The sequence below is a fragment of the Lutjanus erythropterus genome, chromosome 6 (genome assembly GCF_056507025.1).
Source record: "Lutjanus erythropterus isolate fLutEry1 chromosome 6, fLutEry1.hap2, whole genome shotgun sequence".
Taxonomy (NCBI): Eukaryota; Metazoa; Chordata; class Actinopteri; order Lutjaniformes; family Lutjanidae; genus Lutjanus; species Lutjanus erythropterus.
Genome location: NC_139322.1, coordinates 11,149,610 through 11,164,741, shown reverse-complemented (window position 1 = coordinate 11,164,741; position 15,132 = coordinate 11,149,610). Strand labels below are relative to the sequence as shown.

The 15,132-nt window shown below is 37.7% G+C and overlaps 2 protein-coding genes across 6 annotated transcripts; one reads left to right on the top strand and one right to left on the bottom strand.

The window, feature by feature from the left end:
• The first annotated feature begins 1,534 nt into the window (after positions 1 to 1,534).
• Positions 1,535 to 10,072, top strand: LOC146324915 (cell division control protein 42 homolog). 4 transcript variants are annotated; one of them, XM_084720563.1, is made up of 7 exons: positions 1,535 to 1,678; positions 3,531 to 3,652; positions 3,768 to 3,840; positions 3,948 to 4,057; positions 4,675 to 4,872; positions 5,741 to 5,831; positions 9,994 to 10,072. In XM_084720563.1, exons 2-6 carry the CDS (start codon positions 3,548 to 3,550, stop codon positions 5,828 to 5,830), a joined length of 576 nt encoding a protein of 191 aa, XP_084576689.1. In that variant the 5' UTR covers positions 1,535 to 1,678; positions 3,531 to 3,547; the 3' UTR covers position 5,831; positions 9,994 to 10,072. The 4 variants fall into 4 exon arrangements, with proteins under 4 accessions (XP_084576689.1, XP_084576687.1, XP_084576688.1 ...); XM_084720561.1 differs by lacking the exon at positions 9,994 to 10,072 and having other exon boundaries at positions 5,741 to 7,840; XM_084720562.1 differs by lacking the exons at positions 5,741 to 5,831; positions 9,994 to 10,072 and adding an exon at positions 5,052 to 5,643.
• LOC146324914 (F-box only protein 6-like) lies at positions 8,853 to 14,338 on the bottom strand. 2 transcript variants are annotated; one of them, XM_084720557.1, is made up of 6 exons: positions 13,987 to 14,338; positions 11,777 to 12,026; positions 11,578 to 11,692; positions 11,404 to 11,499; positions 9,226 to 9,361; positions 8,853 to 9,130 (listed from the first exon to the last, which is right to left on the bottom strand). In XM_084720557.1, the coding sequence occupies exons 1-6, from the start codon at positions 14,098 to 14,100 to the stop codon at positions 8,984 to 8,986; spliced, it is 858 nt and encodes a 285-aa protein (XP_084576683.1). In that variant the 5' UTR covers positions 14,101 to 14,338; the 3' UTR covers positions 8,853 to 8,983. The 2 variants fall into 2 exon arrangements, with proteins under 2 accessions (XP_084576683.1, XP_084576684.1); XM_084720558.1 differs by having other exon boundaries at positions 14,218 to 14,338.
• Positions 14,339 to 15,132: the final 794 nt, after the last annotated feature.

Sequence of the window (15,132 nt, the reverse complement as noted above, 5' to 3'; positions counted from 1 at the left end):
TGTTGCAGTCCAAGGATCTGAACAGTATGCAGAATAAAAATCCCCTTTGTGCATAAATAAAGGCCTAACTCTTGTGAAGTGACAAATAATGAAGTTGAATTATGTTTTTATTTTGTTTTTATCCTATTCTATTCTGAATTTAATTGTCTCTATATTGTTATGTGTGTGTAGCATGAAAGGTTCAAAAACTTTCTTTTCCTTGAATAAGTCTGTGTTGCATAATGATAAACAAATTACATCAATACCTTGAAAGATCACAGAGGTGGGACACCTACAGGTGAGATGTGAGTGTTTTTCTCAATTTGTGCAAAACTGGTGACTTCCAGTTACAATCAAAGTTAAATTATACTAAAATCCCCCAGAAAATGTTATGTTATATTATATTCTCTAAAAGAGGCAGTGGTGATTTGTGATCTCTGTCAAGTAGATTTCATTATCCTGGCTGACTGTAGCTGCAGGAAGTTGGACAATTGTGTTTGCTGGTCTGCTTCCAGAGAAAAGCATATATTAACAGTTTATTATCCACACCTGTACAGTCTAATGCAATAACCCTGCGTTAAATTTTATTTTTGTGGAGCATGTAATCTTCAGTTTATGTGTCAGAGAGGTACTGAAGTATTTAGTGCTGTACTGGATTGCGTTATAGGTTGTTTTTTTATATATATTTATTGGTAACACTTTGGAAAACCATTGTCAGTAGCCAGAGTTTGTTGCTGCATCTAAAAAACTTCAACAATTAGTGTCCTCAGTTCCCAAATGCTTACTCAGTGTTGTAGGTGATGTATCACAGTGGTAAACATGCCTCTGTCAGCTTTTTTGGGAATGCATTGCAGGCATCAAATACAGAATGAGTGTAAAGTTAATCAGCTTGAACATGAAATATTATGTCTTTGTTTCTTTCACAGGAGAGGCTCTGCTACACTAAATGGAATGGGACCTCAATTAGCATAATAACACCTGTGTTTACCCTGCTATTTCATATCAATATGGCTGCTGTAAAAAAAGGTCTGTTGCAGTGTATTCTATGGGTTTTAATATTTTTCTGTATGTATTAGCCTCATAAGACCAGATCAGCTTTTAATACACATCTGATACCCAAATCACTTAATTTCTCTTATCGATCTTTACTCTAAACTTACTCTAAATTTACTCTAAATCTATCAGTCTCTAAATTTATCAACCATAACGTTAGAATAAAACAGCCTACATATTGGCCTTCTACCTGCAGGTGTACTGTGGAAGAGGTAGAGCTTTGATTCAGGTGAGGATGCAAGGTGTTAGGGGGTGATGTCACCACTTCTGCTGCAGGAACCTCTGGCACGAACCCATGTCAAGACAGCCACCATTACCAGAGAGAGGCGTCCTTCAAAATAAAAGCACATATAGGTAACAACTGTGAAGGAATCACACAAAAACTACATACAGGGGAAAATACCACAAACTAACAACTGTAGATTTAATTCTGACATCTGTATATCTACTATGGTACCAATTTCTTAGCGTCACGTTTTGCAACACATGCTAAATATCTTATTTTGAAGGTGATATCCGGTATTACTCTGTGAAGCTTGACAGTCGAAGTCTGGACTTGAGCTTCTCTCTGACTGTAGCAAGTTGCTGATCGCTGGTGCCAACGCCCGGCGAAACAGACAGCTTACGAAGATACAGAGGGACTCTGGTATGTAACTCAAACATTTCCTGACATATCGGTGTGCAGTCATATTACAAATACATGTTTGGGTGTTGGTTTCGAGCTTCGTCTTGTTAGCTGGAACTCAGGCACAGCAACTTAAGCAGCGTTAGTTTACGAGCTTACGTTAGCCGGCCGGTTGCTAAGCTAGCTAGCATTGTCTGGTGAGTGCTAGCACTGCATTAAGGTAGCTTAGCTCGCTAACGATACAGAAACAAATTTTGACTTTCATTATCGTTTCTCTCAGTAGATAACGTAACATTTAAAGACTGAGCCATTACCTAAATTACAAATCCTAAAGTTGGCCAGGTAGTTAAGTGAATAAGAAAGTCGGTAACGTTGCCTTTAGCTAACGTTAGCCTGTTAGACAGTTGTGATGGGGTGTGACACAGTTAACTAGTTAATGTGGAGAAACATTTCCCCTCAGAGCAGAGAGACTTTGTTTTGTCCGGGGGCCACTTTTGCAAAATGACAGGAGGTCAGGGGCCAGCTAATAAACAATCTTTAATGTTAACGTTATTTATCTGATTTAAAGAATAACATTAAAAGGCCCCTAACTCGCCATTTTTTGAAATTCTGGCAATTTAACTGACTTTCTATCTTTACGCATTTCACTTGGTGCAAGGCTTGCCAGATAAATCTGATATTTTATTGCATTTAATAATTGCAACTTCATTTTAGTTGGGAAGACTTTGGTAAAAGAGTTTATTTAACATTAAACACAGCTGGAACCTGTACCATACCACTGTAAATATGTTCAGGTTTCTTTAGTCCTCTGTGACAATAAAATGAACATCTTTGTGCTGTGGACAGAACAAGACACATGAGGACATCATCTTAGGCTTTGTGAAACACTGATCAACATTTTTCACCATTTTATATTTTTTTATAGACCAAACAACTACTCAAATAATCAAGTAAATAATTAACAGATGAATGGACAGTGATAGTATTCATTAGTTTAAGCCTTACCATGAACATAGACTGCTCCTACTCAGGACAAAATGAAAAGCACAGTTAAAACCTTTAAGTATTACTTACACACTTCTGTGTATCCTTTGCGCCTCCTTAGAGCTGCACCGAATAATCAGTTAATCAAATATTCATCAACTATTTAGTTAATTGTCAGCTGTTTTAATAATTGATTAATCTGTTTGAGTAATTAAAAGTCTAAATTGTCTTATTCCAGCTTCTTGAATGCCAGTATTTTCTGGTTTCTGGTCAAAACAAGACATGTGAGGGCATAAACTTGGGCTTTTGGAAACACTGGTAGACATTTTGTACCATTTTATGATATTTTATATACCAAATAACCAACTGATTAATTGAGAACATAATCAGCAATGAAATTAATCATTACTTGCAGCCGTGCAAACTGCTCCTGCAAGGGACAGAATGAGCTGCATATTTATTATGAGATATACATTTATTGGAACAGAACTGTCCTCATTACTGTGTAAATTTTGGTCCTCTTCAGCTAATAGTTGTCCTCCCCTGCATAGCTCACTGTCTGATCCTACTACACTTTGCAGAACCTGAAAGGTCATCACACAAAGATCAGCCTTCTCTTGGTTACAAAAAGCCTAATTTATCAAACAAAACTGGCTCATCTGTCCCTCCTTCCTGGGGAAAAACACTGTGTTGCTTTATTTTCATTGTTAATTAGAAAATGGTTGATGGGCACCCTGTTGGGCCATAAGTTGAGTATCACTGCCTTAAACCCCTTGTGTGATCCAGACTGTCATTAGCAGCATGAACTGATGATGAATTATTTCAGGGCCAATGTTGATACAAGCCCAAAATATTAAATGTTCTAATGAGTTCTCACTGTTCTCAGCAGAATCAGAAAGCACAAGGATGCAGACTATCAAGTGTGTGGTGGTGGGTGATGGAGCGGTGGGAAAAACCTGCCTGTTGATCTCATACACCACCAACAAATTCCCCTCTGAATATGTACCAACAGTAAGTAAGTTTGGTGTGTTTCACAGTCAGATGAATGCTGACAGTCACACTTTGGTTAAGAATTTATAAAGTACTCTTAACATCCTATGACATGCCATTTATTCTGTTATCACAGGTCTTTGACAACTATGCAGTAACTGTAATGATCGGGGGTGAACCATACACCCTTGGCTTATTTGACACAGCTGGTAAGATTATGTTTTACTCCTTCAATTTAATTGCATTCCTAATCGAATTAAGTACAGTTATAAGCCTGTTACATGGTAAGTTAATTTGTAGTGTGGTCTCCCTATAGGTCAGGAGGATTATGACCGGTTACGACCACTAAGCTACCCACAGACAGATGTCTTCTTAGTCTGTTTCTCAGTCGTTTCACCTTCCTCGTTTGAGAACGTTAAAGAAAAGGTGAGTACAAAATGTTATCTCATGGCAGTGGAGCTTCTCACCTGCTAATCTAATAACAGACTCCCTCCTTCCAATTATGTGAAATTAAACTGCCTTCATGTCATTCTCCATATAATAGTACTCTGCTCTCCATTATTCATTATTTGAAGGATCGCAAAGTAGTACAGCAAGGGGTTAAGATGTATAGATTCACTGATAAGGGAAATAATAAATTGACTAACAATGTACTGTTTAGAATAACCTAAAATATTGTGGATTTTTATAGATACTAAAACTGATTCAAGTAGAAATTATTTTAAATAGATTAACTGTATATAATGGCCATGACCAGTGATCACATGGTGGTTCGCAGCATAGGCACGGCATCATAAACAGCAACATCACAGCCATATTCAACAGCGCTGAGTCATGAGTTAGGGAAAGAGAGGGAGAAGAGAGGACAGAGAGGGGAGAAAGAAAATGTTTGAGAAAAGGGGGAATAACAGAAAAAGAGATGTGGAGAGAACATACACATATAAGCGCAGGCATGTACATATTGACAACAAAGGTTATACTAAAGTAAAATGTCCTCCATCCAAAATCTGTAATCACCTTTTTTTCCTTTTTTTTCCCTCCAGTGGGTTCCTGAAATAACCCACCACTGTCCCAAGACCCCATTCCTGTTGGTCGGCACTCAGATCGACCTGCGTGATGACCCCTCCACAGTGGAGAAGCTAGCCAAGAACAAACAGAAGCCAATCACCCCTGAGACAGCAGAAAAACTCGCCCGTGACCTTAAGGCAGTGAAATATGTTGAGTGCTCAGCCCTAACACAGGTAAGACTTTATATTGAACAACTCTTAAAGCTGGTATGACAAGCATGTATTTTAAATGCCAGTTTCCTAACAAGGGTGTAATTAACTTTGCCATGTCTTATGCTAGCAGCATTTGGCTAAAACCTCCATCTAACTCTGTTGTGTGCCTGTCTTTCTCCTCTTTTTTCCTCTTTCTGTAGCGGGGACTGAAGAACGTATTTGATGAGGCTATCTTAGCCGCATTAGAGCCCCCCGAAACTCAAAGAAAGAGAAAATGCTGTTTGTTCTGATGTCTTCTTGCATCTTGCTTTGCCTCTCGATCGTCTGCTGCTTACTCATTGTAAAAGAGATGTCTGTCACTTAAAAAAAAAAAACCACTATGCTCTTTTAAACTTAGAAACTTTGTGCCCATTAACTTTTTTCCTTCTGTTCATGTGTGCTTTCTTTTCAACTTGGCCTAATCACAATAATCCATGCTGCCTGATATGACAAGAGTGCCAATCTTTGATTCTTCTTTCTGCTTGTGTGCAAATCTGTGTAACTGTACATGACTGAGTTTGTTTTTGTTTTTAAAATTGACATTCTGTTATTATCTCAGTATTGAGCTCTTCGGCATCAGTTGTACCCTATGAAGCATTTATGCTACATTCTGTCTTAGACAGCGATAACCTTTTTTCTACTGCAGCATCAAAATTTTCCATGGGCTTTTGTCTTTACACAGACAACTTGATCATGAGGAGAGTCTTGTATAATGTTATTTGAATAAAGGAAAATTTTGATCGCCCTGCTCCATTTCTACTCAGCCTTCTTTTGCAATTAGTCCCCTGAAGATGTTAATTTGTATTTGGAACACAGCCCTGTTTTGAATATTAATATTTTATTTCCACAGAAAGGATTAAAGAATGTGTTTGATGAGGCAATACTGGCTGCCCTGGAGCCTCCTGAACCTAAGAAAAGACGTAAATGCGTTCTGCTCTAAGGTTCGTCGCCGCCCTCTCCACACCACTTTTCCAAATCTAGGTTAACAGTACTGAAGAGGTTTGCTGCACAAGCACATTCCAGCACGAGTTGAGGTATCATGAAATATTTGCCTTCTGACTGACTTAACCCGAATACATTTCAATGTGTTGAACCTGATATTTAAGATTGAGTAACATTTGATGCTGTTTGTGATGATTTGCAGCCATTGAAATTTTCTTGCATGATGTGGACCCTGACTACGTAAAATATATCAGCAAACCGTAGGTGACATTTTTAAATAACGTTTCAGTTTGAACACATTATGTTTAGAGAAGTGTTATTCTAAAAGAACAGACTATGAAGTGGTATTGTAATAGAGCTACTGTTTTGTTGACTGCTCTGCAAAACACAAACAAGCTGATGATGAGTTAGTGAGATGCTCAATTTATGTCCTGTTAGTGTCCTCCTTTTGTTTTTGTTTCTTTTACTCCAAGTAATTCCCTTTAAAGTTTATCATTTCTACTGTATGTTCAAACCTGGCACACAAGACTGCATTTCCATCACTGGTGGAAGAGTCCTGCTTAAGTCATAAAACTTTAATATTTTGTTTTCCAAACATTTTTTTTTTTTTTTACATATGATACATTTTTCTAAGGGTTAATAAAAGTCACAATATTTTTACATAATTTCACGTTCAATGTCACCATAGCCTCCAGGTGGATTCGAGAAATATTTTACATGATATGACATTTCTAGGCTATGCTCCACAGTAGTTCGAGTTTGCCAAAACATGACCTGACAAATTGACACCTGTCAGGTAGAGCTGACAGAGAAGTGTGAAATGTTTGGAGCTTGGGGTTTTAAATGAAATGTTAACACTCCGCAGGAAGCCATGTATCACAAATAGCCACTGTCAATTTGAGTAAGTACATGCAAGGAGTTAGAGCACAACAATTTGCGAGTCATTTACATTTTGTGACAGAACAGAGTGAGTTCACAAGGTGATGTATGTCCTGAATGCTTATAAAAAGCTGCGATGGCTGAAGTTTTTGGGAGCATTTCACCCTATAACCCCAGGCTAATGAACTATTTTGTAAACTTGATGCTATGCTGCTGCATCATTAAATCAGATAGCAAAAACATTGTGACAGTTTTTACAAAATGCTTTACATTGTTTGAGACCCTGTGAATATTTCTGAGTGACTGAACTAGCACTATTTGCATTTGTCTTTTACTATATCCATGCCTGGATGGTGGGCTTGAATTTGTACATATAGTGAGAATAACTCATAACTTATTGACTGAATACTACGGATATTGAGAACAGCTGTGCTAGCAGTTATCTTTTTAATGCCATTATCTCAAGATCACGAGTTAATCATTGTTATCTTAAAAACAAGCTTTGTTGTGTAATTGAGGTGAGAAACTTATCACAAGAAAATGTTGTTTTCTCTTAAGTTTATCATATCAGTCTACTATATAACTTGAATGATGCAACTACAGCAAACAAAACTTGACATTTGCCATGACTCATTGTTCAGTTATGAATCCTCTCCAACAGTCAGGACAGTGATCTTGAAGAAATCAGCTGTGATCAAGTGAACCAGAAGCCAGTTTTTGAATTCTCCAAACTTATCCTGTGATTGAGAAAACAAAAGTTGTTTTCTTGTGATCATTATCTTGAGAAATAAGCCCTTTGTTTCCTCAATAACAAGATGAATTAACCCATTATCACAAAAAAACAAGCTTTGGATCTTCAAGATAATGAAAATAATTAACTCTTGATCTTGAGATAACGGTGTTAAAAAATGAATTGCAAGCTCAGAAATTCTCTGTTTCCATAGAATACATTGTGTGCATTACTGATACTGAAATTTAGAAAAGCTGAGATGACACTGAAGTCAAATTAACAAGGAAAATGTTAAGAGAAGTTTCTTGGACTGATTTTTATTCAAATTGACAACAAAGTTGTACTGTATCTTGCATCACAATAAACCAGTATTATGAATAAACTTAACTTCAAATACTACATGTTGTCTGACTTGTTACATAAATCAAGGTTAATAATTTGAATAAATTGTATACGTTTTCCACAGATGTAAGAGGGAGACATACAAAACACAAACAGATTATGAAACAAAAAAGGATTCCTTCAGCATCACAACACGTTAAAGAGAAGTGCAAAGAATACTTCCATTCAGGATGGTTTGTCAAAGTAGTGCTTCAGCGTTAAAACGGCATTTAAAGACAGAATCATCTGTGATCTTAGAGATCAACTTTTTTTCTTGTCCAAAGCTTTGTATCATTCATTCTGGCCTTACTGTGGGCAGAGATAATGAAATCACAGCAGTCACTGACAACTTCATATAACTTCATGTTATCCGAACCTTCAATGAATAAAGTTAAACAAACATTAGAGCGACACAATTCATTTAACGAGCACTGATAGTGTACATGGCATGTTGTGCCAACAATTTCCCTCTCAGCTGAGCAAAAACACTCGTCAGTTTGAATTCGCAGTGTACGTTTTCAAAATAAAGTGAACCTGACACTGATTGTGTATGGCTGTTTTCATAGTAGCAAATTAAACTCAGGGACTGTAATGACTCTTTGGTACTGAAACAAATTATCTCACTGCAAAAATATGTTTATGAGGCTCTTTGCAAAAAGTGAACGATTACCCATTAATCATTTTCATTTTCATCCAGATGCAGTGAAAGATATTTATATTTAAATTGAAATTAAAGAAACTATGTTTCTGTTAACTGTCTTATGTTCTTTTTAAGATTCGCAAAATCCAGTGTTGCATTTCTTAAGATTTTCAAAGAATTCATGACTTTTATAGCACCAAAGTGTGCTTTGCTTCAATAAATATATCTTCTCAAAGTGTCGCATTGGGAGTGTTTGAAAGTTACTTTTTGTAAGTATATATTTACTTGATTTTCTCATTTTCTGCAGTACAAGTACAAATGGATATCTTTTTAGCATTTACTCTGAATATCATTCCTTCATCAATAGTCACTGACAATTCCTTCAAGTATTCATGTTTTTATACACCTAGAAACATTAATATGTAAAATGACCACAGATTATAGAAGGCAAATATGATTTGGTGCAATTCTGCAATTTCTGGCTAAAGGCAGGCAGCAGGTAATAAATGAATCCTACAGAGTTATGTGTCTGCTGCTGGGCATATCTCAATGCTGCTGTCAGTAACACGTATTCCATACCATCCCGCCCAGAACTGCGTGTCCTTGCCTCCATGTGTGAAACGGATGTATCTCACTCCTGGGCCGTAGTTTTTGAACACATGGGTCATCTGAAAAATACATATCAGTAACTCTTAGAGTTATCTTTGAGCTTTGAACCTCCTCTTCATACAGTATGAATGAAGGCCTCATGCTTTGCACATACCTGATTCCATTTCTGATCGTTCCACTGCTGAAAGTAAATAGTCTCTGGGGCAAATGTCTCGATCGGTCTCTTTCTTTGATTCAGCAGCTCTACAAGAATCTCGTATTCGCTGCCACAGTCCCATCGTGGTGCGTACCTGATATAACAGAAGCATGAGCACATCAGGTGTCAGCAATTACGTTCAGCTATGGGACATTTTTTTTTCAGCATTGTTCACAAGGGGACAACTTAAAACATTAGAAACATATACTTTATGAAGTACACCTGTGCAACTGCTCATTAATGCAAATATGTAATTAGTCAATCACACAGCAGCAACTCAGTGCTTTTAGGCATGAAGACATGGTCAAGACGACCTGTAGAGGTTCAATCCGAGCGTCAGAATGGGGAAGAAAGGTGATTTAAGTGACTTTGAATGTGGCGTAGTTGTAGGTGCTAGATGGGCTGGTCTAAGTATTTCAGAAACTGCTGATCTACTGCCGTTTTCATGCATAACTATCTCTAGGATTTACAGAGATTGGTCCAAAAAAGAGACAATATCCTAAGCTAAGCTAAGAACAGGAGACTGGGGCTAAATTTGCACGGGCTCATGAAATTTGGACAATAGACAATTGGAAAAACGTTGCCTGGTCTGATCAGTCTCAATTTCTGCTGCGCCGTTCAGATAACAGGGTCAGAATTTGGCGTAAACAACATGAAAGCATCATTTAAACACCACAGCCTACCTGGGTATTGCTGCTGACCATGTCCATCCCTTTATGACCACAGTGTACCCATCCTCTGATGACTACTTCCAGCAGGTTAACATGACATGTCACAAAGCTCAAATCATCTCAAACTGGTTTCTTGAACACGACAATGAGTTCACTGTCACCAGATCTCAATCCAGTAGAGCACATTTGCGAACGGGATATTTGCATCATGGATGAGCAGCCGACAAATCTGCAGCAACTGTGTGATGCTATCATGTCAATATGGACCAAAATCTCTGAGGAATGTTTCCAGCACCCTGTCGAATCTATGCCACGAAGAACAACTGCAGTTCTGAAGGAAAAACAGGGTCCAACCCAGTACTAAGGTGTACCTAATAATGTGACCAGTGAGTTACCCTAAAAAACTGAACCAAACCTTCAATCAGCATGTGGGTGACTAAACAATGTCTGAATTTCCATTTGTCAGTGAATTATCTCTTTAATAATTAGCCATTAATCAACTTATTGTGTTAAGAATTTAACCAATTAAACATGTATTAACTGCCGATGTTTGTTCTGTGTACCATTTCCTTGGAGCTCGCAGGTTTAGTCACACTTTGGTCTGCTTTGTTAGTCTAGAAATGGCAGTAATTGCAGCTGATTTGATATTGTTTTGAGCCATTTCTTGAGTAAGAACAGGCGGACAAGAGAGGCTTATTGTTTGATTGTTCTGTTAAAATACAGAGCCTCTCTTCATGTGGTCAAGTTAGATGTACAAGGTCATATTTATTGGAATTTACATGGGTCTTGAATTTACATTGTTATCTATAGCAGATGTATAAAAAATATGTAAAAATGAATCATTTATGTAAACTATCAAAGGGAAGACTTTTGTCAGTGGGGTTGGAAGTCCATATTTACTGATTTTATTATTCCCAGTTTACTTAACAATATTTTATTTATACACTGTGTTGAAGTGATCTGTATTTCCTCCCCTCTGTGTGCAGGTCAGCTCACAGGTCAGTTTGACCTTTATTGTGCAGAAATCATTTAAATCAAAGCGTCCTCCTTTCTTGTGAAAAGCCCTTATCTTTTCGCTCTCCCACAGGTAAATTGGAAAAGAGTAAAGATAAGACTTGTTATGGGTGCTTGTTTGGCTTAACCAGACACACAAAAGACAAATCTTTCTGTAAAATTAGTGGGGTGTACCTTTTATTTTTTGGTATTTTGTCTGATGAAGGTATGGCCATCATTTGCACACAAAAGCTGTGATAAACTCTAAAAGAACCACATTTTAAAACTGCATTTTTAAGTTTTGGTGCAACAGAAAAGATGCAAAGATGAGGTTTAAATTTAATCTTTAAGCTTGTGTAGAAGTTTGGTGCAAAATAATTCAAAGTTAAGCCATGATTTAATCAGGTTTATAGATTAATGTTGGTGCAGCCCAGCCTTATAGTTGTCAGTGTTTCATGTGAATTCTCCTCACCAATCAGAGATTTTGATGTCTGGCTGGAAATGATCCATAAACGATGGGTTGTAACCTTCTCGCTCCAAATCAATCAGCTGTGCTTTCTTGCACATTCTGCAGAAAACAGAAAATGTTTTAGCTGCTACATAATAGTAGTGTATATTTTCTGGAGCACTACTGGTGAATACTCACCCGTAAGAAGTTACAAAGTTTTTCTGGACTGTCTCGTTTGGATGAGGCGACATAACATCCTCTACTTTCCAGTAATCGCCACCATTCTCCAAAATCTGCCAATTCTTCATTTTATCTACAAACGCGAAGAAGAGGGTAGGAAAATAATTAGCTTTAACATCACAAAATATTTTGTACAATTAGTTATGTTGCTTCTTACTCTCCGCTCTTGGATTCTTGATGAGATTTCTTCTCTTCTTGCACAGGAAGTAAAACAACCTCCAGTCGCTGGGCGTTTTGGAAGCATCACTGACACGATACCCCTCTCTTCGACACCTTTCTCTCCACAGAGATTCACTGTCTGCCACTTCCCTCCACTGACTGCAGACTAACCGACAAACATTAACAATCTTATCAGGGGGAAGATTCAGGAAGATCTCCTCCAGGACGTCCTGATGAACTGGGAAGAACTGTAAACAGACAGGAAACACAAAGGATCAAACTCTGGATGATCAGTTTAGTTTTCAAGCAGTGACTCTGGACCAGTGACCCCAACTGATTACATCATCACAACATTTAAATAAACCTACAGCAGCATTTTGTCTCAAGGCAGCACAACAAATGAAAAAGTTATAGAATTAAAGAAAAGCTGTTAAAAAACACTTAATTTTAGGAGCAAAATTTGTTGCTCAGTTCTGTTTTCTTGTTTTCTGTTGAGGTATTTTCCTCCTCTGAAATGAAAGTGAGTCTTCCTCCTGCCCCTCCTCTAGAAAAATACCCTCACAGGAACCAAAAGTGATTCTGCACTTACTCATTAAGCCAAATAAAGATTGTAACTCTGTAATATCCAGAAGCCAGAGGTGGGAGTAAATCACATGTCTGCAAGTCTCAAGTCGTAACTTAAGTCTCAAGCATGTTCCGAGTCATTGTGATGAGAATCAAGCAAGTCATTTCCTTGCTTTAAGTATAAGAGTTTTATTCTCAACAGTCTTAAACTTTATAAATCTTACTGATATTTGACATTTTGTGTCAATCAATAAAAAGCCTCCTAAATGAACAACAATGGAAAGTGTAATTGCAAGAATTGCACATGCAGCTGTGTTGGCTGGTAAAGTGTCTGCATATTTTAACTGGTTATATCACATTGATGTAGCTTTCCTTGTGGGGTTTGTAGTGACTGATGAAACTGGATTTTGTGCATAGCTGCATACCACTGTTTTCATTTTACTAGCATCACTGACAACATAATCCTTGAATCAAAATTTTATTGAGCTATTTTTGGACGAGGCCCCTCCATGATAGCTGCCTCCTGCTCTCTGCAGGTCTGCTGCATCCTAGTAGTTTGGTAGATTTCTGCGAATTTGAGAAATCACTGTTCAGAGAAATCAATAACTTAACTTCTCAACACTGAGAAAAATAACCAGAACAACAATTAAAAACAAAACAAAACATAAAGTCCTCGTTCACGTGTGCACACCGTCTGAACTGGCTGTGTGTGGTGTGACGGTGTGCGTGTGCACAAGTGAACAGTATGTCGGGCTTTAGAAGACTTGGATTATGCCAGATGAGCAGTATGGAGGCATTTTATGTTTTTTTTTTCGTTGTTTTTTTACTTTTGAAAATTGGTCACCATTTACTTAAACTGTTGAACAATATTATCGTCCTGACATTATATAATATATATATATTGCTCTATTTGTGTGTTGTTGTCTTTTTAAGTTGTGATGTAATGTTTATTGTTAAACTGTCAGACATGCTTACCACTTTTAAAGGGATCATGTATCATAATGTATTATATATTCTGAAGAATGAAGAATGATGACGAATATCAGCTGATATATCAATATAGATGTTTTTTTAAATTCCCTATTGGCATTGGCCCCAAAAATCCATAATCCGTCCAGCCTTAATTTAGACCAAGGCTTCCAAAACTTTTCCATATCAAGAACCCACATGATAGATGCACATTAGACCATGGATTTTGTCTTAATTAATCCTGAGTATTTTTTTTTTTTTTTTATGTATTTTTAAGTTTGTACAGCTCACAAAATCAGCACCAGCCAGCAGCCAAATACTGGTAAAATATGCAGTAGATTAATAAAGCCATTTTAGTCAATCGATGATCAATCTAGGACAACTATAAATCAGTCAATCAAATCGGCCAACCCTATCTCTTCCCTTACTTTTCCAACTTCCTAAAAACGTGATTAAAGTCCACGGACCTGACTTTTAAAACCACTGGACTGCACGGTCTTACATTAGCATATGGTGCAGTTAAATATACCAGCGTTTAAATGAAAGTTGCAAGAAATAACGACCGCTTGTGATCCACAGTTACTTAAATAAAACAAAATTATTTCCACCGGCTGCAGTCATGTGAAGCTCCGTCGGTAGTTTATTTAACTTTGGACCGATCATGTAAACACTTACACTTTGCTGTGAGGACGAGCCGGACGGTCCTTCAGCAGACACCGCGTACATGATCCTTTTGGAGACTGAATCAGAGCTCGAAGTTGCACCCATAAGTTTAGCAGTCCTCTTCATGCCTGGGACTGACCCAGGCTAGATACGGTTCAACAGACACTAAAGCCAAACCCACTCAGTCTCGATAATATCCTTTCGATGATAGCAGGCTGTGGAGCTACAGATTTAGTTAGTTACCCTCGATAACACACAACGCGGAAGTGCGTTTCGACGTGAAGACCCTCGACACATGACAGTAAAGTGAAAGTGCACTACAATACAAAGGTTACGTAGAACTTTATATAAACAAATGACGGCCGACTCGTACGTGATAGAACCTATTTATGCCACACGGCATACTAAGTCATATTCCACTCCTGTCAGTCGCCAAGACTGCGCTCGTTTTTGACACCAGCACATTCCGGCTAGACGGAGGCGGAGCTAGATGCTAAAATAGTCAATAGTTGAGCCCGGTTACCGTAAGCGACGGCGGCGATTCACGCAGCAACCGGGAAGTCGCAGAGCGGGTGTCTTTCGCCGGTAACAATTACAAGCGAACCCTCCTAGAGACAGAAAACTTCCGGTATGTGACGGTTCTGACGGGTGAAAAAAGAAGAAGAAGAAGAAGAAGAAGAAGAAGAAGAAGAAGAAGAAGAAGAAGAAGAAGAAGAAGAAGAAGAAGAAGAAGAAGAAGAAGAAGAAGAAGAAGAAGAAGAAGAAGAAGAAGAAGAAGAAGAAGAAGAAGAAGAAGAAGAAGAAGAAGAAGAAGAAGAAGAAGAAGAAGAAGAAGAAGAAGAAGAAGAAGAAGAAGAAGGCTTAAAGGAGCAGTTCGGTATTTTTCAACCTGGGCTCTAGTTCCACCTGTGTGTGTGTGTGTTTATGTGTATGTCTGAAAGGGACAACTCGTCGTAAAGTTTGGTCCAGTATTGAGTTAGACCGATGCAGAATCAGCATTTTTATTTTCACTGAAAAAAAAAAAACCTGACTGAAATCATGATGATGTAACATTTGTTGGAGTCTGTAACAAACAAGTTATCCAAGGCATCTATACAGCACTACAATACTACATTGTAATGCAGTTTTGTCACACATTTTCATTTATCAAAAAAAATC